At 40.1% G+C, this 25224-nt stretch overlaps 1 protein-coding gene and 1 long non-coding RNA gene across 2 annotated transcripts in view; one reads left to right on the top strand and one right to left on the bottom strand.

The window, feature by feature from the left end:
• Positions 1–25224, bottom strand: part of ADAMTS9 (ADAM metallopeptidase with thrombospondin type 1 motif, 9) — a 155259-nt gene that overhangs the window by 23460 nt on the left and 106575 nt on the right. The window contains exons 29-30 of the mRNA XM_008577537.1: positions 8846–9013; positions 2042–2215 (exon numbers count right to left, since the gene is read on the bottom strand). Of these exons, the coding sequence (XP_008575759.1) occupies positions 2042–2215; positions 8846–9013 (342 nt within the window). The remainder of the gene's footprint in view (positions 1–2041; positions 2216–8845; positions 9014–25224) is intronic.
• LOC103594318 overlaps positions 2151–25224 on the top strand; it is a 36567-nt gene continuing 13493 nt past the window's right edge. Inside the window, exons 1-2 of the long non-coding RNA XR_550843.1 lie at positions 2151–2232; positions 9476–9540. This is a non-coding gene — a long non-coding RNA (uncharacterized LOC103594318). The remainder of the gene's footprint in view (positions 2233–9475; positions 9541–25224) is intronic.

Below are 25224 nucleotides of genomic sequence, written 5' to 3'. Positions count from 1 at the left end.
TTACAGTCTTTTCTCTTTGTGAGAATGGTTCGCCTTTGGAAAACTTCTCACATACTGGCCCAGGTCAAGCTATCTCCTCAGGTCTTCAGTTCTTATTCGGAGTTTGATAGCAATATTTGAGGAAGGTTTTAAAAAGATCCATCTGCACAGCATATGCAAAGACTAAACTTTGAGGCACATTTTGAATGATCAGAGAAGAGGAATTTCCTCAGTGCATATGTGGCAAGGTTTTCCCATTCTTTGGGATTCAGAAGGAATTGTAAATGGAGCTTGCATTCTTATGATTGGCTCTAGCATTTTCAAAAGCTGGCTAACGCGTGAGCAGTCAGCTTAGATTCACTTCTGAACACTTTTACTTTCCGCTCATTGGAGCCGTTACACAGGGTTGACTTTGGCATGGAAGGAAGAGAGAGAGAGAAAGCAGGCAGTGGTCGGTCTGAAACAAGAATTTCAAAGAGAATCAAGAGGCAACACTGAGGGAGAGAAAGGAGGGAGCCTCCTTTTCCTTCTATATCTGACCATGCCAATCCTCAAACCATAACTGATGATAAATAGCAATGTTATCTCCAACTTTCTCAGAACAGCTCTGCATACTTATTATGATCCCCATTCTACAGACGGTGAAACAAAGGCACAGAGAAATGAAGAACCGTTGTTCCAAGTCACATGGCTAATACGTGGCAGTGCTGGGATAGGAACCAGGTCTGTAATATTTGGTAGTCTCTGAGGTTCCCAATAACTTGTATGGCTCAAGTGCAATTAATCTGAAACTTAACTACTTTAGGCATTCTTAAAAGTCAAGGAAATAAAAATGTCTAGAAGGAAAACAAGCAAAAAGACTGAGTAGATGGGGAGGGTAAGATTCCTAAAGAAAAAGACTGCAAACAATGGAACTATTCCACCAGGACGGTGAGGGAGTAGGGGAGGACAGGGCTGGGCTGCTGGATCCTTACATGGATAAAGAATGCAGTCATAGTATCTCATCTTAGTTTAAGAGGACAAACTGCACCAAGTCTTGCTCTTTCAATTGCTAGGTATGTGACATTTGAATAAATGACATGGATTCTCCAAACCTCAGTTTTCTTACCTGTAAAATGGGATGATGATAATTATGTCCACCTCGTTTAGTGGTTAAAAACATTAAGCAAGGTGATGAATATAAAGCACCCAGCACAGTTCCAGGTACAGTATAACTGCTCCCCAAACTGTACCCTTTCCCTGTGTTCTGAAAGCCATTCCCAAGGTGGAATTTCCTGTCTTGTTATCCATATCTCTGCACCTTAAATAGCATACACTTTGTATTTCGTGCCAAAGTCAGTGGACACGGTTTTGGTTTCTAATTTTCTTTTCCTGCTTTTCTATAATCTGATCTTCCATCCTGGAGACTAAAGCTACCTCCCACTGTCTTACCTTCCTAGCCAGACTTTTCCCCAGGGACACTTAGTGTTTTCTTTAACCAAACATTAACTTGGAGTGGGGGGAAAAACAAGTCTGTTCAACTTCTGCAACAACTTAGCTATTTCTTCAGATCTCATCATTATATTAAATGTTGGAAATCCTTCACTAATTACTCAGGGTTTCACATGAGTGCCCATCTTCTACCTGACAGCCAGAGTCACCGAAAGAGGAAAAACAAAGTAGGTCCTACCTAAAGTCTGCCTTGTGGCTATTTAAACTCATAAAGAATGACCAAGTCTGGATACACATATTTAAAATATTCCTTCCATCTCCCCCTCCTTCTGTGGAAGTTATCTGTATGCATTTGGCTCAAGGTCTTTTTTTTTTTTTTTTTTTTTTTTCCTGATGCAGCCAGACTTGGAACACTCAGAAACACAGACAGACATAGGAATTGCTTAAAAACGAGAAGCTCTCCCTCCCTTACTGGAGTGAACATTCGAGTCTGACAGCAAAACTTTTGGGAAAGAGCCAGGATTGTCACCGTGCTCGATGGCTTTGCTGGCTTCACAGGGGGACGGATGTGATGACAGCAAGGGGATTGAGCGAATAGCCTGGCCAGTGCCCACTTCATGGCTGTACTTACTGCTTGCCATTCCTCTGCCCTCCAAGTGTAGAGAGGACACGGTGGGGCTCGGCAGGCACGTTCTGACTCCGGTCTGGTGTACGGGTTGCATTCGGTCTCTCTGGCTATTTTGTGTGTTCCGATCTGACAGCCCACATGCCTCTGCTGAATGCCTCGGCCACAGGACACAGAGCACTAAGAAGACAGAGGACGTAAGTGGGAATTTCAGCTCATTTTGGGAGGCGGGTGGTGGCGAGGGTCACAGAGGAGGGGAATGCACTTTTAACCCAATAACTTTCATAGCTTTCTAATTTCCAATGGAAGGGACCCAAGACAATGTCTTAAATCTGGAAACTCACCGCTTTCAGTGCTGGAGAATGAGGAAAGTATTCAAGTTCGGAGGAATCTCTAAAGTTAACAAAACTCTTGGAGAACTGAAGAGGTTGGAAGAGATCATTACGAAACATTTAGCACAACCTAGAAACAGCGCTGTCATGCGAAATGAAAATTTTAAATGATTTCTGTCCTGGAGGGTTTGAGGTTCTTGGAAATTGGAGATACGGTACTGTACAAAAAGAACTTCTTGGAGTATTAAAAGTATAACCCAAGCAGGGTAAGCTACTGAAGATTTTAGGGCCTTATAAGTAGAATTATTTTCTCCAGTCTCTTCCTTTTTTTGCTCCTATTCCTGGAGATTTTTTCTTTTTTTTTTAAACCATGGAATTCACTAAAGTATTTGTGTCTATTTACAACCTCAGATGAATATATGAAGAATAAATCTGACAAGGAAAAGCCATTTCCTCAGGCTTAATGTTTTCAGCTCTTGGAAAATACTGTTAATCATGCTGAAACATTTTGTTGACCAAGTTGAAAAACATCATATTAAATCTGCAATTAACTTTCCTCTAAATTAATTTTTTAATGGCTTCCTCATTGCTGGGTTTCATAATCTCACTCTTGGGCAAGCCGAGAATTATTGTCTTTATTAAGATTTTGACAGTCAGAAACTAAAGGCAACATTTGTTTGGAAAGAATGGCAGATTATTATACTTAGCTATTGAAAACTATTACTAAATGTTTGTGATAGCGCAGCCTTCATTAATTTGTCGGATGTTGAGAAAACAAGTTTAACATATATTAAAGCCATATTCCTAAGAGGAAGTCTTCTTAAAGAATAGAATCACGCTGTTTTAAACTAGAAAGAAATTCTTGGTCAATTAACCTGCAGCAGCATTCAACTCTCTCTGAGGTTAATGGAAATTTACTATCAAGACGCATACCCAAATGAATTCTGCTAAATATTAATTTTCTCTACATTTCAGATTTAAAAAAAATAGGTGATACTATTTAGAAGGCTGCTTGGGAAATCATTACTGTTTCAGATTAATCTGCACCAGAGGGAAGGCTCATACGGTCACATCAAAGCTAGCTGAAGAGAAGAAAATGGTTTGGATCAACATAGCTACTATTGTTTGGGTTTAATCGTATTAATTGGAGTGAATGAGTTTGTGACCCACAAGAAATCAGACTTTTCAAGTCATTATGTCTTGGGTGTAATGGGAGGATTTCTGAATGTACGTGATGGCCCTGTCTCCAGAGAATGGCCACTTAATGCTTATGGGAGCTACATGAATAATATTTCCCATCGATTACACTGGAAAAGAATGAACTGTAACACGGGAGAGTTATCGCATGAATTATAGAAATGTTCAAACATCATCATCAACAACAGCAAACAACAGCAACAAACAACAGTGACAACAAAAAAACCCTTTGGCTATTTAAATTTGAGAACTTAAATATTAAAAAGTACATTTCTGGAACAATGTATCCAAATAGAAATACAAAGACAGAATAATAATACTGTAAACAAATTTTAGTTGGGCTTAGGGCTAATATATATTCAAAAATCTCATGATGTTTTAATTTCCTAAAGAAAAATGAAAAAAAATGTTAAAGACTTTTAGAGTGTATAATAATATTCAGGCTACTAAGTAAAGAAAACCTCTTTTTGATGTTATTATTATTGAGTAAATTATGTATGGTTCAATGAAGGCAAGGTATTAAGAGCCGTAAGTATCCAACATTTAAAAAATACTTCCTACAATGTTTGATAATTTTTCAAAAGCCAAATTAAGACAAAGGAAGGTTCAGTCATACAATGTTGTTCTGCCTTCTGATTTTCATAATGTCAAAGCCCGCTTTGAAAGAACATATTCCAAAATTTCGACATGGCTTTAAATACATAGCAAGGTACAAGAACTTCCTTTCTGAATAATGCATCCATGTTAATCTTGCTCAAAACGAGGTGCACTGCATGAGAGTTAGCTCTCTGTGTTCAACTTTTTTCCTGCTCTGTCTCAAGGGAGGTGACAATTTGCATATAGGCTCAGCCAGGCTTGCTTGGCGAATTCTGAGAGATTTCTGCAGAAAGCGCATGAATAAAACAGCATCAGAAAGACCTCTGCACCACACCTCTGGAGGTGGTGATGGTGGTGGTGGGTGGTGTGTATGATTAATTTTTCTCATTTGACTTAGTATCCCTTTAGTTATTTTGCAGACGAAAATGTCTGAGCCATCTGTATTAATGTGCTCCCCCAACAGTCATCATTCCAGCATGTTGCAGGTTTGAAAGTAGATGTTTTTAGTTCTGATCTACTGAGCTGGGAGCTATGTTTCATCTCTCTCTGCTCCCTACTGTGCAATTCTAGTATGCAGAACTCACCAGCTGGAAAAAGGGACCTGATACTTATTTCCACAGATAAAAAGAATCTCCATGGAACTTTTGATGTTTTTGCGATCATAATGTACACTTGAAAACCAGGAAAGAATTTTACATACTTTCTTCCAGTACTACTGCTGAGATTATGGTGGTGACATTAAGGAGAAACTAACTTGAAAAATAACTATATAAACCATTTTTATAAATAATAAAAATAACAAACATTTACTAAGCACTTACTATATGCCAGATACTATTATACTAGGGTTTCTCGACGGAAAAATTCTTTGCTGTGGGAGCTGTCTTGTGCATTGTAGGAAGTTTAGCAGCATCCCTGGCCCCTTTCCACTAGATGTCAGTTGCATCCCCCCTCATCCCCCAAGCTGTGACAATCAAACCTGTCTCCAGACATTGCTAGATGTCCAATGGGGTACAAAATCACCCACGGTTGAAAGCTTAGTTCTATGCTAAGCATTTTACATAAAATATCTTTTATATTTCCTAATAAAGGTTTTAGGTAGATACTCCACAAATCAATAAAGCAAAGAACAGAGATAATCACCCTAGCTCAAGCAAAAACAAAAACAGAAAACAAAGTAAACTCTGCTCTAGGCAATGTAGCATAGCTACTGTGAATCAGGATTTGGCTCCCAGTTTTTAAATAAGTGTTGATATGATGCAGTCTTTTGTTCTATGTCAGCAGAAGTGTAGATGAGAAAGCTGTATTCAAACAATTCAACATCAATGCTCACAGTTCAAATAAGAATAAGTGGAGAGCACCGCTCACTAAAGCAACTCTGTTTCTCATCACTGACCATGTGCATGTGGTTTCCTTAATTTCTCAAAGGACACAAGTTACACATTTGCCACATTTCTCTGTTAAACACTTGAAGGATACTACAGAATCAGACACCACAGCCAGACGGCTCTCATTGTAATTACAAGAAAAGTCTTAGCTAAAAATGGCTAGTTGATTCATAACACAATCTGCCACTTTACATTTTGGCATTAGCACTGAAGATATTTTAAAAATTAATTCTTATTTCATCGAATTTAAGAAACTACTGATGGCAAGACACACCATTATATTTTGTATCGCTAAGAAAGAAAGCAAGGGCTGTTAATTAAATAATGGTATTCCATAGTTTGTAAGGCCCATCCTGATCACAAAGGTGTTAAACTGTGAAAAAGGCCTGCATCTCGGGGTTGATAAATGAATTGACTGAATTCATGACTGATTAATGATGGTGAAGTTTTACTTTTATTCTGATCTGATCGTTTATTCTTTTTATTTCTGATTTACAAACAAAACAAAACAAAAATTTTTCTATAGGAATAGAATAAGTTAAAAAAATTTTACTCTGGAGTGTTTCAGTATCATGGGAATACAGTATCTTCACATTTATCAGAGTGAATTAAGAATTGATGCTGGATTTAGCCTTAAAATTTCTTGGGCAATCCTTTGCTCTCGATCAAAAACACCTAAACAAATTGAACATAAACTTTTGAAAAAAAGTTTTTTAAGACTTTAGTGATAATGTTCTCAAAAAAAAAGCTGATTTACTTTACAAATTCAAGATTTCAAAAGATACAGAAATGAAATATGCCACTTTAAACCTCAAAACACTAATTTTGGGGGAGAGACTGTGAAGATTAGCATGGCTATAGTAGTCTCCTACCCAACAACCTATATTTTTTACTATCATCAGACATTTTGACATGATGAGAAATTCCACTAATTATTCTTCCTACCTTAAAGACAGGATGACTGGAACATAGCTACCAGCAGAAAACAGAGAGACCAGATATAAAATCTTCTAAATATTGTTGCAAATGGACAATCATTACTCTTGATTAATTTTGCTGCCTTAGCGATACTTCTGTTTACCACTGGATCATTAGTAAGCCAATAATTTTTAATCATAAAGACCATCTTTCTCCATCAAACATTGGGTCTGATTATTTTCAGGTACACTTCTAAATTGCACAAATCAAATTTTACCCATGCAGTACCTTGTCTTGCCTGCTTGTATAATTCATTTCTACAAATCAAATCAGGACATTATCAAGCTGGCCACAAACCATTACATAACTATGTTTACTTGCATTTTCTACAAAGGTGACTTGACTTTTCTAAGCAATCATTTTGAACAGGTGCAGTTTTTTCTGGGGAGGCATTCTGATAATCCTATTACCTTATGTTCACAAAACCCCCCAGGGTTTAAACCTAATCATCCCAGCTTTGTAAGCAATTTTAGGCTTCCCATCAAGATCACAGGGTGCTGGAGTGGAGCTCACTCTGTGTTTACCAACGAAAAGCAAAAGATTCTTTTAATCGTCCTTTTAGTGAATAAATTGGCCTTCAAAATGAGCATCATTTACATGCTCCACACTTAATATTCAGGGAGAAATGCAAATTGATAAGTAGAGGCGAGGGAACATAAAGAAAAGTAATAGAGCATGAAAGTCTATAAGAGGACAAGCTAATTACTGTGGTATCTTAAATAATGTTAGCTGAGAGCTTTTAAATGAAATGAACAGCCCCAAAAATAAAGGTACAGGAAGTTTTATTTTTGAGAGCAGTCACTTAGAGAAACTATTAAGAGGGATGACCAGTATGAAATACTGCCTTGACTGTGATCTCTTAAGGAGGCCAGAGGAAGAGCCAGCTCTGGCTTGGTACTGGTTCTTTGATTGTTAAATTAAAACAAACAACCTCCCCCCGCCCCCAAGTTTCATTATGATAAAGGCTTTGAGCGGAAAGATGCTCCTGTGCTGGGGAACCTTGTTTTACATTTCTGTAAAGTGGAGTATGGCTGGGGAATACAGAGGATGCTGATATTAGCTCAGGACATTTAAGAAAAATTCCAGTTTCTGGAGGAAGTTTCTATTAGTCATGTTGAAAAGGAGGATTCTCAAATCTTCCCCATGTTAATACAGCTCCATCCAAACTTCGTTTGGGGCCTTAGACATCAAGATCCAGGCTCTGGAAGAATCAATTCTAGAAGCTGCCAACCTTGAACCCAATTTTCCATTGATTCTCAGGAGTCACCTGCATGATTCCCCACTGTGTGGGAGAACCAGAAATACAACAAAATCTCATTGAAGCAGATCAATGGACAGAAGGACCAGTATTAAATATACAGTATTTTAAAAGAAATTGAACCTTATTACTTTTAAGTTAGCGCCTTCAGCCAAGCTGAGAAAATGTATTGGTGTGCAGCTATGAGATCTACTCTGAAGACAAGATACAGATGACTTTAGTTCACATATCTAGTGTTTATAGGTAAATAGAGGCTTTTCAACCTCCTTTTCCAAGTTCTTAGGGAAACTCTCACACCCAGTTCCTGACTCGCTTGCCAAATGTTTAGAATTAGTGAAGTCTAACTGTATCAGTGTCTTGATTACTCAGCCCCCTTCTCCATCTGATACACACATCAACACTCATCCAAACAAAATATTGCTCTTGAGAGCCTATTAGATTTAAGACCCCTGTGCAAAGCACTTGGCATTCATTATTGCATTAAATCTCATAAGAACCATATGAAGTTGGCTCAGGAAGGTTAAACAAATCACAAGGTCACATAGCTAGAAAACGACAGGGAGCTCTCCCTCCTGTCCTCTACCTCTGTTGTAAACCAGGAAACAGGCAGAGAAATATTTTCTAATACTTTATATCAACAGCCTTTCCTTCAAGAACCTCCAAGGTAAATTCAGACTCTGTTTTTTCCAGGTGATCATAGTAAGATTTAATATAATCTGAATTAGTGGTTTTGTAAGTAGTGAATGATAATATAATGCCATCAGCGACGTACTGAGGGGCTATTCTGTGCTAGACAGCTGGCACCTATTACCACTCAGAGTGTATCTTCACAACCACCCTACAGTAGGTATTAACCACAGCTCCTAGGGCTGGAGCCACTTGCCCAAGGTCACACAGGTCATACAGCTAGTAAGTGTCCTATCTAGGTAAAAATTCTTCCCTCGCAGTCCCCAAGCTCCCCTCTGAAAAACCAAAACCGTGCAGAGAAACACAAGTGAACTGGTGTCAGCCCCGTGGCCAAACGTAAGGAAGCAGTCGGTAGAGGAGAAGCGTTGCTCACCTGACTCCAAGCGCCAGCCTTCCATTTGGGGCATCTTCCTCCTCGGCACTTTCTGTGCCCATGTGGCTTAGCAAGGTGTTTACAGTAATCACTTTCTAAATGGCTTCCATCTTTTGCCATGCAGTAAACATTTCGTTGTTTATGCCCTCGACCACAAGAGACAGAACACTGCAATATAAAGCAATGGCAAGGTTGTTGTTGTTTTCTAATCACAAGGAGTTTGATTAAAAAAACCTGCGGCATGAGATGTTATGATCATGCCTAATGAGAGTCACCATTCCCCCCTTTTCTAAGTGCCTTTTTGGATAGTATTTCAAGGCCCAACAGGGAAGGAAGGCGGCGTGGGAAAAAAAACGTCTACAGCATTACAGCAGCAATCCTGGGTGGCATGTTGGTTCACTCAAGAGTGTGGATAAATCTTTATAATTTAAGTAAAAAATAAAGCCTATGAACTTGAAGAAATGATCATGAAATTGTGATTTAAAGAAGTCCTACTATGAAATAGTGAGTTATTTCTTCGATATAATGCCTTGTGATTCACTGATTGGGATAAAAGTGCATTTCCAAAATAAAACTGTGTCCATTTTCTTAATTAAATGATTTAAGGAAACTCTTTAACTATTTTTCCAGAGGATAAGCTCTCATTTTCCCAGCCCATCGGGAAGAGGTGAAAAAGGCAGGTTAGAAACTGAAAGGTAAGCCAGCAGGTAAGTCCCTGCCAATTTCGGGAGGGAAGCATTACCTTTCAACTTTGATCTGCAAGTTCACTGGACTGTTTTAAATGTGACCTTGTCTAACCACATCTAAGAAACTTGACTTTGATTTCAGATTAGGTTTCTCAGAAAGGTTTAAGAATCAAAGTGCCCATGGAGTCAGGACAAAAATTTGATATGACAGCTTCTTGTAGAACAGGCAAGAGGCTGGCTCCAATGAATGCACTGAGATATTCAACGTCCATTGCCTCATTAGCGATCACAGAAGTCATTACCACTTGGATCATAAGCTGCTGGCTGAGGATTTCAAGACACATTATTTCCCAATACAATGCTCTTGCTTTTTAGAGGGAAATGAGTTTAAGAATGAAGAACAAAATGTGAAAACGCAATGAAAAAAGATTCCAAGTGTCATTTCCTTCTATTCAATATTTATTTCCCCCATTAACTTTCTGGTGTATGTTAACTTAAATTACCAAAGTGGCCTTTTATACCTAATAAATAGCACCATGTAAAAACATGTAGCCTAATATTAATCCAACCACGATTACCAAGCATGCTTAAAGCTATACCATTCATAAATGTGCCAGACATGTTTTCCTAATAAACACAAACCATTATAAAAATTCAATAGTGACAGAGAAATTTAAAACTTGTATATTAATACATTTGGCTTTAACTTCTTACTTTAGGAGGTGGAAACATTGCTGTTTTCATTTGAGCTCTTATGAATATTACAGTTTGGAGTAATCATTCTAGAAATCTTAATAGAATACAGTATGGAAGGAAAGAGACCAATTTGAACATCTATATCAAAACAAAAATATCCATCATCTAACCTACAGTGTTTTGATGTCTATAAGGACTTTGGGATCTAATTCTAGAAAGCTTTTGGAGCAAAGTTCCTAGAAGTATCTGTACAAATCTCTACGAGTGGTTTAATGACAGGCACACAAACAACCCATATTATTAGTGACCAATTTTAATATTTAAAAATGTTACTCTGACAAAGGGCATAATTAGAATTTGGGATGAGTTCATTTGTTTATTCAATGAACACTTATTGAGCAACTAGTATGTTCCAGGAATTACACAAAGTACTGGATAAACACTGATGAACAAAACTGACAGTCCCTGCTCTCATGGAACTTACAGATCAGTGAGGAAACAGACATTAATCAAGCGCTGACAAAGATAAATATATGATAATTAATTGATATCAGTGCTACAAAAGAAACAGGCTAGAATGGTTGGGTGAGGATTCCCTGAGGCATTCCCTGGGGGCAGACAAGCCAAGTTTACAGGCTATAATAATGAGTTTGAATTTTATTCTGCATACAATGGGAAATCACTGAATTAAGCTGGGGTAAAACATATTCTGATTTTTGTTTCAGAAATTTTACTCTGACCTCTTGGTGGGGATTGGATGGGAATGCAGTAAGAGTGGAAATGACAAAACCGCTCAGGAATCTATTGCCTTTGTCTAGGCAAGAGGCGATGGGGGCTTGGATTAGTGTGTAGAGCGCGGGGTGGGGGGTAGTTGGCAGATTTAAAGCGTGTGGTTTGGGGGTAGACATGACAGCAACTGATGGATCAGCTGTGTGGTAAATGCTTGGATTAGTGTGTAGAGCGCGGGGTGGGGGGTAGTTGGCAGATTTAAAGCGTGTGGTTTTGGGGTAGACATGACAGCAACTGATGGATCAGCTGTGTGGTAAAGGGGAGAAGACAGAATCTGGAATGACTTTCAGGTTTCTGGTTTGGGCAACTGGATAGATGGTGATAACATTTATGGAGATGGGAAGTACTGGGAGAAACAACATTGGGAGTCAAGGATATATTTGTAGGAAATATAATTGTAGGGCTGGACTTAAAGAATATGGAATCATGGTGGTAAAATTTGATTAGGGTGGAGAAACAGTTGTCTGAGAATAATCAAATGAATATAGGTGAACTTAAAGCATGTCCATGGGGATAGTTATTTCAATATATAGTCCAAACAAGCTGTCCCTTGATATGGAGGGGAAAAAGAGAGTAGAAATACTGATTTAGTAATCTCCTGTAGTCATTAGAAGACACAGCCTACAAGTAGGCAGCAATCTATAGAGGCAGAATTAGAAAAGGCACAAGTCTCTCATATTCATCATGTGCCAGGCTTCATATGCAACGCCTCATTTAATAATTCCAATAACTCAATGAAACGCAACAACAGAGATGGGTACTATTATTGGAGACAATTGGTGTTTTCAAACTGGTGTAACCACAATGCTCTGTATACTGTTTCCCATCTGACTCCAGCACAAGTGGGTATATTTCTGTAGGGAACAATAACAGCACAATGAAAAATATTTAAGTTATCAACAACCTCACTGATGATAATTTATCTGAGGTGCACCACAGGTGCAGCCAAAATGTATTGCTAATGAAATTTAAGATGGATAAAGTAGCTTATAAATAGGATGCCTTAAAAATCTTTTTAATATCTGGATTGGCAGCATTCCACCCATTTCTATGTATGTTTTTCTTATTTGGGGACTTCAATGAAACTGACTTGGAAAAAAGAATGCAGTACTTCAGCATGACCCAGTGCAAATATTATTTGCCTAAAATTGTTAAGATCTAAAAACAATTAGGAAATTCTCAAGGTATTTAATCTGATAGCAAACACCCCTCATTTAATGCTTTCTAACTTACCAATGAAGAAAAGCAGCTGCTCATGGAAATGTTCATGTCTAACAGGTTTATTAACAGGTCTATTATGACATCACGAAGGAGCTGTCATTTTAATGATCAAACTCTGATAGCAAACACCCCTCATTTAATGCTTTCTAACTTACCAATGAAGAAAAGCAGCTGCTTATGGAAATGTTCATGTCTAACAGGTTTATTAACAGGTCTATTATGACATCACGAAGGAGCTGTCATTTTAATGATCAAACGAATACAAGTTTCAGTTCATATTCTCAGGGAAATTTCCATCTGATCATTTCCAGTCCTTTCTTAGGCACTGACTTCTACATCAGTGTGCGTCACTGAGATATAATAAACATCGTGCATCACCTAGTACATGTTATTTATTAGCTAGATATCTCAGAGTTCTTGCTCTCAGGAACATTTAATTCTGTAAATTTGTAGCCAGAAGAGCTTACTAGTTTGCCAATAGGACTCTGATTTTTTTTTTTTTTAATCTCTTGGGAAACAACCCAACTAATTTAAGAGAATGACTTTTCCCTCATCTTTGAGCAAGACTCCTACACAATGTAATCTCTGCTTGTTACGGAGAAGCCCCAAGGTCAGCATCCTAAATGCCTGGGCTTTCAGGCTTTTGTTTCTGAGGCCTTCAAAGGGGATGTTCGAATGTACAGCTTTGTTCGGATGTTGTTAACACTTTTCACTAAGCTCTAAGAGTCTGAAATTCTTGCATTTCAACTCATCTGGTGGAAATGAAACTCATGACATGGGCAAGTTGTTCCTAACTTCTACTGAGGGCTTGCCCTCTCTCGAGTAGTAGCTGTGAATACAGTGCGAATGGATTTAGATGTGACATGTTGTCCATGGATCCAGGGGTACCCTGCACTGGTCCTCTCACTTATACTGAGGGGCATGGTCTCTTAGTCATCAAGAAGCCAGCAGACAACCCTGGTATGTCTGCCTAGATGAGAAGGGCTGAAGGCCTAAAGAATATGAGATCCTGGGGTTCTTGAGGCTGCTGAGGACCTGGACATCTAAGTGAAGATGAAGTTCTACAAGGAGTTGGTAAGGACACCAAAAGAAACCAAGAAGGAATAAGAAGGGGAGGGTGGAGGTCTGGAGCACACACAGAATCTGGCCAGAAGGAAGCTTCTGGGTGGGATAGGAAGATGCCGGGGCTTAGAGGAAGCACTGGAGTGGGTGGGGTGGGGACCAGGCCTGCCTGAGCTGTAGCAGATGCCTGACACATATGGGTTAATGGGTGGTCGAGGAAAGCAGCCCTAGCACAGTGTCTGGGCACAATTCTACATATCTAGGAGATCCCCATCTCTAAGTGATCTGGATAGATAAGATTATGTACACATAAAATGTGTAATGGCAGATGCTGACCAACTAGCCCATATTCCCAACCATAGATTTGGCTGGCAGCAGGTTAGAGATAACACAGACTGAAAGGCCAAGAGAAATGTCATAGACAGGAACCCACTACCAAGTTAAGTCAAGACTCTCCTGATCTAAGGAGGTTTGATGACCAGGTGACTAACCATCACTCTGAGATAGGTGGGCAGAGTTCAGTTTTGAAACCAGAGACTCTACTAATTACTCTTCAAGGCCTTTCCCTGTGGATTCTACAGAATATGAAAATAACATTTAAATTATACTTCATTCAGAAAATGTTCGGTTACATTTTTTCATAACAACAAACTCTTCTTGATTCTACTCTCATTTTGACTTGGTTTAACAAAACAAAAAGGCAAAGCTCATCTGGAAAGTATGCTATCAGAGAGGATGCAATGCTTGTGCCCAAGATCCAGGACTGCCTTTGTCAAATACAGTGACAAATGAGTGACTATGACATGAGAGTCGCATCATTGGGAAAGGCAAAAGGATAGATACCAGCCTGCACCTGCTGTCTTACTGAAAAAAGAATGTAAGCACAAGAATGTAGATTTAGGGATCAAAGTTTCAACCACTGCTCCACGGAAGGCCTATAAAACCATGTGGGCTTGTCACATAGAAGAAAGACAGTAACTGCAACTCACACATGTTTATTTCCTGCTTTCCACACTGTAGCCAGTCAGAAAATATTTATGAAAATGAATGAACACATGAAAACTATAGCCATCACAGAAGAAGTGTACTATAAACTAGATGTCACATTTTCATAAAAGTTGGAGAGAAAGAACCACCTGGAATCTGATTCACAGTGCTAATGCTGAACTAATTTGACAGCAGTTATTGAGACTCAAAAGGCCACCCGAAGATCACTCTTTCAGTTCGAGCAGAACTACTGAAAATCATACTAGCTAACTTTTATTGAATTCTTACTATGAGTGGGACACTGGGCTGAAAGACACTGGCTTCTCTCTTCTAAACCCAACAGCAAACTTGTGGCTCAGGTTGTATTAGGATTCCATTTTACAGATAAGGAGACTGAGGGCCAAAGAGTTGACATCACTTGCCCAGGGTCACAAAGCTAGGAAGCAGCAGAGTTAGGCTTTAATACAGCACGTCTGTCTCCAAAAGCATTATTTTAATCCTTAAGCTATCCTGGGAAAGGACCTGGTTGAGACAACAGGCTGTCCACCTCCACCTACTCAAGGCAACAACAGAAAGCAAGGACCTCAAAGAAATGTCTCTTAAGACTATTTTAGAGTCCTCTGATTCCTCAGTCTCCCAAGAAGAGAGTGCTATGCAGTGTTAACAGTTCTGACTTAAACATTTTTTTCATGATACCTTTAGCAACTTGAGAAGAAAGACACTATAAAAAGCAAATACACAATTACATGAATAAAGAGCCACATTTCTCCTTGGCTGAAGACACACCCTGCTTTTCTTTTGGCCATTTTTGAGGATTTATTAACCCTTTGGGGCATGCCTTGATGCCATGTGGTGAATTATCATTTCTGTTGACTGGCGAATGGCTCTTTGCATGGTCATGAATGGAAGGCTGCAGGTTGTAAACTTTGGCTTGCCATTTCGCCAAGGACTGATCTTTCAGATGTTTCAGCCGTAGGGCATCTCAACGATTATTTACTCCATCTATTTATTTCATGAATTCAAGACTAGAGAAAAGGTCACAGAGAAAGGAAGGAGTAGATGCAGGCTTAGGAAGTTTTTGTCCCTGGCACGATCATCATTCGGTGTCAATTGCACTAGGAGTTTATGGCCAGGTTCCAGGGTTCTGTACATTGCTCAGGAACCACAGCTCACTAGACACCATGATTCTTTCCATTCCAAGTTGGGCATGCTCACATACAGCTAGCAGAATGGGCAGGGAATAGCCAAGGCAGGCATACGTTCTGCACCTCTGGCTTTGAGGGATTGCCAATACCTATGCGAACAAGAGTGAGTGTCATGACCTCTTGTTTCAAGGCACCAGTCAAGAACAAACTCCAAGGGGTGGCTGTGCATGGTGCCAAAACAGGAAACAATAGCTGGCTGCAGGGGTGCTTGTCTTCCCTGTGCTCTAAAATGCAGCAGAAGTTTGGCAGCAGAAGTTTCCAGACCCCGGGATGGAGTCCTACTGCCATTTTACCATGGGGCCATGGGGAAATTCCTTAATCTCTCTCAGCTCAGATTTGTTCTATGTAAAATGGGCCATTAGTAGTATCAATACCCAGTAGAGTTGTGTTATAATTAAATGAGACAATACATACGAAGCTCCTAGTATTTTGACCAGACAGCATATAAATGATACGAGGGTACTTCAAAAAGTTTGTGGAAAAACAGAATTAAAAGATAGTATGAATCTTTCCACGAACCTTTTGAAGCACCTGGTGCATGTTCTTCAACACCACCATTACTACTTCTATTTAGTGGAGTCTTTCAGAATATCTCCTAACATGCACTTACGAAGATGAGTATTTTTAAAAGAACTTTTGTTAATTAATGGAGTCTAAGATTAAAATTCTAACACAGGCATTGATGGGATTTAGCTGGCAAAATCTCACCCATGTGAAGGGGTGAAGTGCTCTCCTTTCCAAAAGTCACAGAGAAATCCACAGAGCAGACATAAATGTTGAAGATTCTTTCTGCAGTGCCTCTTCTCTCTTAGAGACTATTACCTATTAATCCGGTCTCTTCTCACCAGAGCAAGAGAAACAAAGGTGCTGTATCTGAATGCCACCTCTCTTTCTACTGCATCATTCTCTGCTCAGACTTCTTATTTAAGGAACTCTTACATTTCTCATTTGTTTTTGTTATGATATATCTAGAAATGTCCTGAGACACAGACTCAGCCCCAGTGACAACCATTACTCAACACACGTTCCCTCATGTCCCTGCTGTGCTCAGCTTGCCTGCAGGAGTGGTCACAGTCCTTTGTCAGGTCCTTTGTCAAAAAACCTATCCCCTTGTTGGTGATGTGGACCCATTTAGGTTTTTTTCTTTTTTAATAGGGCTTCTCACAAAACAAGAATGGCTCTGAACGGGGGCATCGGAAATCAAAATATCAAGGAGGGCCAGATCAGGTCCTTTGTCAAAAAACCTATCCCCTTGTTGGTGATGTGGACCCATTTAGGTTTTTTTTTTTTTAATAGGGCTTCTCACAAAACAAGAATGGCTCTGAACGGGGGCATCGGAAATCAAAATATCAAGGAGGGCCAGGGAGAAAGCTTTACCAGGAAACAAGGGCTATGACTTCAGGGCGTAAAGCCAGTGTTGACAGGCCTGCCTGATGGCTGTTTATGTCTGGGACCACCCTGGCACTTATTACCATGAAAAGGAGCTGGGAATACAGGAGATTGGCAGGGACACCACGGAAGAAAGCGGATGCGGGAATCACAGTCATCCCAGCTGGATAGGGCATGGGGCCGTCCTCTCAGCCCTACTGCCCCCCAACACCCCCAGCCTTTGCAATGCTACAAAGGTCTGAGAAAAGGAGCTAAGAACCACATGTCAACTCTTGGAGTGCACTTGAAGGCTGCGATCAATACTAGAGCCATGTTGGTGGCCCTGCGTGGCCTAGCAGGGGAGATGGTAGGCCAGGCAAATAAGGGGACAGAGAGAGGCACTCATGCCCTCCCCCTCCCATGACCCCCAAGAATTACGTGGCACAGGGTTCTGAAGCTGTCTCCCACCTTCAGTCTCACAGTGTAAGAAATTCATATGGCGCAGGGGAACACACATTAACATTAAATGTGCCAGTGTATGAAATCAGTCACACAAGCTGTGAAACTCAAATTGGGGTTCTTCCTGTTCTGCAAGAGTGTAGATACTACAAGTTTTTCTCCTCCTCAAGAGAGAAACAAAAACCAAGGAAATCTGCAAATGTGGCAGCTGATGAATTCTATCGTGGCCCTATCCAGTGGTGCCTCCAGAGTTTGAGGCATATTCCATCACCAGGCCCTGTTATGCCTAAGGGAGCTTTCTATTCCCCATTCCCAAGTCCATTGCCTATTTTTGCAGGCCATCTTTTCCCTTTCAAGGTTATACCTGACGATTATTCATAACCTGACTTCAGCAGAATAATGATATTGGCATTTTTCAGGAAAGAGGCAAAGATGGCACAGGAACCACTCTGCGCCTGCCTCAGGATTATTTAGGAAAGTGATCTGGAGACAGGGAAGGTAGTGGGTGAGATATTTGTTCCAGGACCTTTATTCTCAGCTGTCCCAAAGGTGAGTGAAGAACTGTCTGAGTAAGTAGTTGATGGGAATTTTATAACTGGTGGAAACAGTGACCAAAGTTTCTTGGTACTCTGGAAATAGACTGTGATTGAAGGCCTGGGCTGGAGGTTCAAGGCTACCTGCAGATGTAGTCTGCTAGCAGGTGACAGTGCTGGGTATGACCCACTTGACATGACCTATGCTACTCTCCAAGGCAGTCAGGGACATACCTGGGAAGCTTAAGCTACCTTTGGGAAGGCTTCTGTAGAAAAGAACTCTAAATGGTTTGTGTCTGGATCTCACATACCTAACTAATGTCCACCTCTTGAACCATGTCTTCGTCCCAAAGAGCTATCTGTGTGTCAATCAGTCATTTAAAAGACACGAGGACAGAGTTAAATGCCTTATCCAGTCTTTCTTTCTCTGCCTGTCTGGCCTTTCCTCCATAAGCTCAGCGTGAAAGGAGCATCTTTACAGATCAGCATGTTAAATAGGCTACACTGAAAAATTTATAACTTTTTTGGGAAACAGTTTATGTAACTGATTTGTTTTGGGGTGGATATTAATGCCTTTGAACTGAGATGTGCATACATATCTGAGCCTGTATCCAAAGACACATATCTCCACAGGAGGGAAAAAGGTCATTTTAGCCATTATTGAATTAGATGCTCATCCTCCAACTCTGCATTGCTCTATTGGGAGTTCAGGTCACACACAGTCATTCTCAACATGCATTATTCAAGTCCTTTGTGGCTTTTTTGTCTCTTCTTCCTGTCTACCTTTTGGTAAAGAAATGTCTCAAAAGTACCACAATGCAAGGATGAGATGAGAAGAAATTAGAAAAAAAAACAGTTTAAATATAAATGGGTCCCAACAAGAAAGACTTGGCATTAGAAGTGCCTAAGATTATGTTTGATGGTTTTCTGCAGATTTAAATTACCGCTACGCTGCTCTGAGATTTATTCAAATGGAAACCCCAGGATTGAGGCAACAGAGTGTGGTAGTTATGAACAAAATTTGGGGACCAGTCAGATGTGGTTTTCTCAGTACTGTCTTGTTATCTTTTGCAAGATGCTTAATCACTGCAAGCATCTATTTCCAATTCTGTTCCACAGACATATGAACCCACATCTCAAATTTAACATGTTCAAAACAAGTCCTGATCTTCCTCTACAAATCTGTTCTTCCTACAGACTTCCCCATTCCAATCAATGGAACTCCATCCTTCCGCTTGTCCAGTCCATAAAACTTGAAGTCACTTTGAATCCTTCCTTTCTCTTGTATCCCACATCCAAACTCCCTCTGGCACTAACTTAAAAAATTATTAGAATCCTTCCACTTCTCAGCACCTCCCCTGTGACCACTGTCATCTGAGCCCTGTTGTCTCTCATTGAAGCCACTACAACAGGTTCCTAATGGTCTCCCTGCTTCTGTCCTTGCTCCTCCTGTAGCCTCTTCTGAATTCTGAAGCCAGAGTTATCCTTTTAAAATAAATTCATGTTCCTATTCAATCCCCACTCCCACAGTGGCTTCATTTATTGCTCAAAGTGAAAGAAAGCAAAATCCCTCCATGGTCTAACTCTCTCCTTCCTCTCCCTGCTGCATAATCTATCTCCAGATTCCTCTCCCTCAGTTTCATCTGTAATTTCATATCCTACCTCCCACCCCTCTCTATTCCAACCACACTGGTGTCTTTGCCATTGCTAAGATATGCCTTCCTTACTCCTTCCTGACCTTTACCTGCAATACTCTTCTCCCAGATCCCCACATGGCTTGCTCTTGTATTTTCCCATACTGCTCAAATGTCACCTTTTTAATAGAGACTCCCCCAAACCTCCTTAAAATTACAGTTCCCATCCCCTCTTCCATGCCATTCCTTATCCCTCCTCCCTAATTTATTTTTACGGATAGCACTTATCATCTTCTTTCATAATATGTGTTTTACTCTTTGTTTTATTTGTCTTTTGTAGGTTGTTCCCCTCCCCACTAGAATGTAAGCTTGACAAATTCAAGGGTTTTGTGTGTTTTGTTTACTGCTATATCCCCAGTGCCTAGTACAGTGCCTGGTTTATAGAAAACACTCAAATACTTAGGGAACGTATTTAATAGAACTTAGACCCACTTATCGCACAAGCATATTTAAGGATTAAGTAAACATTCTGCACAGTGCTTAGTTTATTGTCAGGACCAAATAAATGACTATTGTTCTCTCCTATCTTCTGTGTCCATTCAGTCCAAAACAGGCTAAGTACTCTTGTGGTTTATATTTAATTCACAGCTACAGAACTAAATACTGCATTGGGACATCTAAGAGAAGTGTTATCTGAGAATGTAATGTAAGACAAACAGACAAGTTGTAGCAAGCAGGAACTCAGGACACTCCATGGCCCTGCAAATGCAAGACTAAATGTGGCTCTAGACCACGGATATCACCATATACACTGAAAGTCATATAATATTGTCTCTCCTCACCAAAGATGTCACCTTAGAATGACATTTTTGCCAGATGGAAAAATGTAGATAACTAGACTGAAAACAGAATACAAGGAGATACAATGGACAAGAATGGGTTCTACCGAGGCCAGGTATTTTCTATCTCCATTCTGGTTGGGAATATCTAAAAGCAAAAGAAATGAAGACTCACACTTCTGTTCCAGAACAGTGTGCCTCAGTTTGATCGGGTTCTACCGAGGCCAGGTATTTTCTATCTCCATTCTGGTTGGGAATATCTAAAAGCAAAAAAAATGAAGACTCACACTTCTGTTCCAGAACAGTGTGCCTCAGTTTGATCCTGATCTTTTTTTAAGTCTCCTTTCATTTAGACAAAGGCTCTCAAAGTATAGAATATCCATAACTATAAAACCAGCATTAATCTCAAGATTTTGTATAACTGTAGAACGAATTCAATAGAATGAAATCATGGCCTCTCTCCTGCACATTTTCTACAAGCTAGCTCCCACCAAGCATATCTATTAAGTAGGGCACTTGTTACCCAAATACTAGGCAATGTCCACAAAGACCTAGCTTTCTTAGCTCAGCAGGAGCTTTCCTTACAGATGTACTAATTCTCGTCATTCTAGGGAGCTGTTAAATATCCAGGAGGAAGCCGACCCATTCACAGCTCTGGTCTGAGAATGCTGGGTAACCAAGTCCAATTTCTGAGTTTCTTTGAAAGCCATTCAAAACTACGTGAAGTGTAAAAAGGGTCTATTTGAGGGCCGGCCCCATGGCTCACTTGGGAGAGTGCGGCGCTGGTAGCTACGAGGCCGCGGGTTCGGATCCCATATGGGCATGGCCAGTGTGCTCACTGGCTAAGCGATCCCCTTACTGGTCCCAAAAAAGAAAAAAAAAAAAAAAGGGCCTATTTGAAAGTGCAAACATTCAGCTACCTCTGACCTGTGATAAATAAAACCAGGAACCTGGCTGAAAACCTTTGAGAAACATTCATATCCCAAGGACTCAGCTTCAGGGACTTTTAAGAAGCAGAGGAGGGAGAAACTATTTGCCACTCAGGCAAGGGCTTGTTTCTTTTATGGGTCATGCATCAAAATCAGTATTTCTACAAGTTTTAAAAGACCCACCAGAGAGGCAGTGGAAAAACATGGGGCTTTGGAGTCCATCAGGTCTGGATCCAGGAATTACTGATTATACGATGTTGAGAAACTTGCTTAACTTCCCTGTATCTCAGTTTTCCTACCTGCACAATGGACATTATAAGATCTGTTTTGCAAGGATTATATGATGATTAGCAATAATGCATGCAAAGCATCTGGCCCAGGCCATGGCTCACAGCGATGCTTAATAAATAGGATCCTTTGTTATTATTTCTCCACTTCCAGTCAAATCTGGCCAACAGCAGATGGGCACCTTTATGTGCCACATCAGGAAATACAAGACAATCAATTGGCCGTAAATTGGTGACTGTGAAGTGGAAAGACATTCATTCAGAGAAGTGAGCTTTTTGGTGGTGGCTGCATGCTCTTGTTTTTTTAGGGAAGATTTGCACGTGCTCAATTTATAGCCCAGAATCACTGGTAAGATTATATTTAGGCAAAATTCAAGTTCTAATTTTAAAGGGCTTTAACAGGGTTAGTCTCTTGATAATTTAAGGTCCCAATTAATTCTGGAAAGTGGTACCCTCTTGTGCTATGGAGAACCGAGATCTCCTCTACATTGGGCACCAGCTTGTATGTGCTTTTTAATAAAGATTTCTGTGGTCTTCCCTCACATAAAGTTTGAACATTGTGAGGAAAATCAAATATTTCACTGGTGCTTAGGTCCCACCATAAAACTTCTAAGGATGATGAGAGTGTCTCGGGGTCATTTAATTTGCCTTTCCTCTACTGATGTATTTCTTCTCTAATCTCAAAGATTTGGAGTCACTGCTAGTGTTTATGGACATTGGTAGTGACCTTTTAAGGGGAGAAGAATTGAGATTGATTTTCCTTCTAGGACCAAGAAATGTATCATCTAAAATGTTCTCTGACCCTCTGATCTCAAGTGAACCTGCCATTCTGAGTGTGTATGTGTGTGTCTGTGTGGCCTGGGGGCTAGGGTTGGTAAATATACAGCACTCACCACCTGCTAAAGCAGGAAAGATTTGCAAAGCTGAAAAGGGGAGGTGTGGAGAAGTACAGCTCGGAAACGTTCCCCCCAGAAGTTTGTGTACAGAAAAGCCAAGTTAATGCCACACATCTAGAAAAGCCTATCACGTATATACAGTTTCCTCTAGTGGGTTAAAAAACAAACAAAAAACCACCCCAAAACCAAAAAAAACCACAACCAGTGGGGAAATACTGACTGTGAAAACCTAGTGATCTTCACAGCATCATGATTTCTCTTCCCCGAAGAACAGGTGTATAACCTCAAAGACTTCTCTGACTTAATAGAGATTTGTTATCAAACATACTTGGGAAATGCTGTAAATTGTACCCACCTAATGTCCCAAAGAATATGGAAAAAGAAATTCTGCTGTGAGAAATCTATAGAATCACGGGGGTGGGGAGTTGATGTTACCCCCAGAGGACACTTGGCAATGTCTGAAGACATTTTTGGTTGTCACAGCTGAGAGGGTATGCTAATGTATTATACAGGGCATCTAGTAGATAGAGGCCGAGGATTCTGCTCAACATCCTGCAATGCCCAGAACAGCCCCCAGAACAAAGAAGGATCTTGTCCCAAATGGCGATAGTGCCAGGATTGGGAAACCCTGCTTCCTACCTGTTCACCATCCACGGAACACTTTCCGTGTCACTTTCGTAGTCCCTAATCAGAAACGTGGTCTTCTACTTCCCAGATAAAATGCTCACTAGAATTAATCTTACTTTTAAAAGAGATACCTAAATACTCAACTCTGACACTCAAGCTACCTGTTCACCATCCACGGAACACTTTCCGTGTCACTTTCGTAGTCCCTAATCAGAAACGCGGTCTTCTACTTCCCAGATAAAATGCTCACTAGAATTAATCTTACTTTTAAAAGAGTTCCCAAAAGAGATACCTAAATACTCAACTCTGACACTCAACTCTGATCAATTCTTAGATATTTCTGGACTATGATGTATGTGCAAATTCTATCGTCAATGAGAGAAGCTCTGATTGAAACATAAAACTGAAAGGAACCTATTCATACGAACTATCAGTGCTATGAACACAATTGCAATGTTAGGAACATGTTGAGGAGTGACCCTTGTTTTCTTAGAAATGCCCACCCACATTCATGCCACTCTTTCCAAAGTTAATCACTCTTGCCAAAGCTGCCAGGCACAGTATCTATTGATCACATGGGGCATAATTGTACACTAACTCAATATCCGCCCTTCTCCCCACACTCCTCAGAGTGATGATTTTGGTTAATTTGCAAACTCACAGTCTGGTGAGACCACTTGGAGACTTCATATTTTTCAGCTCATCCTTGAAAATCTTATTAGGATTTGACTCAACTTCATGGCTTTCTACGAGCTCACATAACATTTTGTGCGAAATTCAACTCTCTAGAAAGAAGAGCTTGCTCATAGCTAACTGGTGCTATTCCATGGAACTTGCAATTGTGACTTTGAACTTTGACTTGTGAATGTGATTCCTCCCTCTCCTCACCAGATGTCTCAACTTTGGCATTATTTTGAGATTCTGAGTGAGAATTCTTCGCTGTGGGGCTGTGCTGTGCATTGTCGGATGTTTAGCAGCAGCCCTGGCCTCTACCCACTAGATGCCAGTAGCACCTCCACACCCATTTGTAACAACCAAAACCGTCTCCAGACATTGCCAAATATCTACCTGGGGTTAAAAGTTACCCACCAGTTGAGAACTACTGAGTTATCCTAATGCTCTCAAGAAGTTCTTCAACTAATTCTCAAAACTGAATTGATTCTAATTGACTTGGTGTGGGTGGGGCACACAGAGCTTTTTTGTGAAGGGCCTGCTGAACATCACTCCAACAGGCTAAAAGGGTTGGGAAGTCCTGGTTTATAGAAAACATGACGTGTACAGCATGTCCCACACACAACAATGAAGATCTCGATTACAATGAACAAACATGCTCTTCTGGACAGCACTTCCTCCCTGACATCATGTCTGTGACCCTCCACCCTAAGGGGTTCCTGGATATGTCACATATGATTCAAAGACAACCAATTAGAAGGAAATAATGATTCCACTAAGAAAAGGTAAATAGCTGGGCTGGAATAAGTAAGTTGGCTGGGCAAGGGCTTTTTATTAAGCTCAAGGAAAACAAACAACACACATTTTTGGAAAAACTCTTTAGTTTTCAAAGGAATCTGGACTTTAGCAGTGTATCAAAAAAAGAGAGTTTGCATATGGCCAGGTATTTACTGGAATTTACTAGCAAGCCTTGCAATGAAAGTCTGGATTTTCCTGGGAAAAAAGAAGTAAAAAATGTACCATTCCCAGACGCCTTTAGTTTCCGCTGCAGGGGTGGGAAGGGGTGGAGGGAGGAAGAGAGAGGAGACTGGGAAAGAGAAAATCATGGGGAAAAGCCAATGAGAAAGGAGGAAAGATTCTATTTCTGCTCAGCACTGACTGCAGCACCCGCTCCTTTTATTTTCATGTTACAGTGCAAATCTGAGATTAACAACAGCTCCACAAAATGTGTCAGAATTTTTAAATTCCTAAAATAAACCCAGATCTACTCTTTACTTCCTTGAGAAGGAAAATACACACTCTAAATATATCTGTTTCTTTTAAATATTTTTTAAAATAACTTATTTTGAAAAACTTACAGAAAAATTGAAGAACATCACAAAGATCTCCTTTATTCCCTCATCCAGAGTCCCCAACTGCCAATATTTTACCACTTTGCTTCTCCCATCTATCTATCTATCTATCTGTCTGTCTGTCTGTCTGTCTGTCT

The sequence above is a fragment of the Galeopterus variegatus genome, unplaced genomic scaffold (genome assembly GCF_000696425.1).
Source record: "Galeopterus variegatus unplaced genomic scaffold, G_variegatus-3.0.2 Scaffold1529, whole genome shotgun sequence".
Classification (NCBI taxonomy): Eukaryota; Metazoa; Chordata; class Mammalia; order Dermoptera; family Cynocephalidae; genus Galeopterus; species Galeopterus variegatus.
The sequence above is the reverse complement of the archived record's forward strand: the minus strand, read 5'-3'. Positions and strand labels throughout refer to the sequence as shown.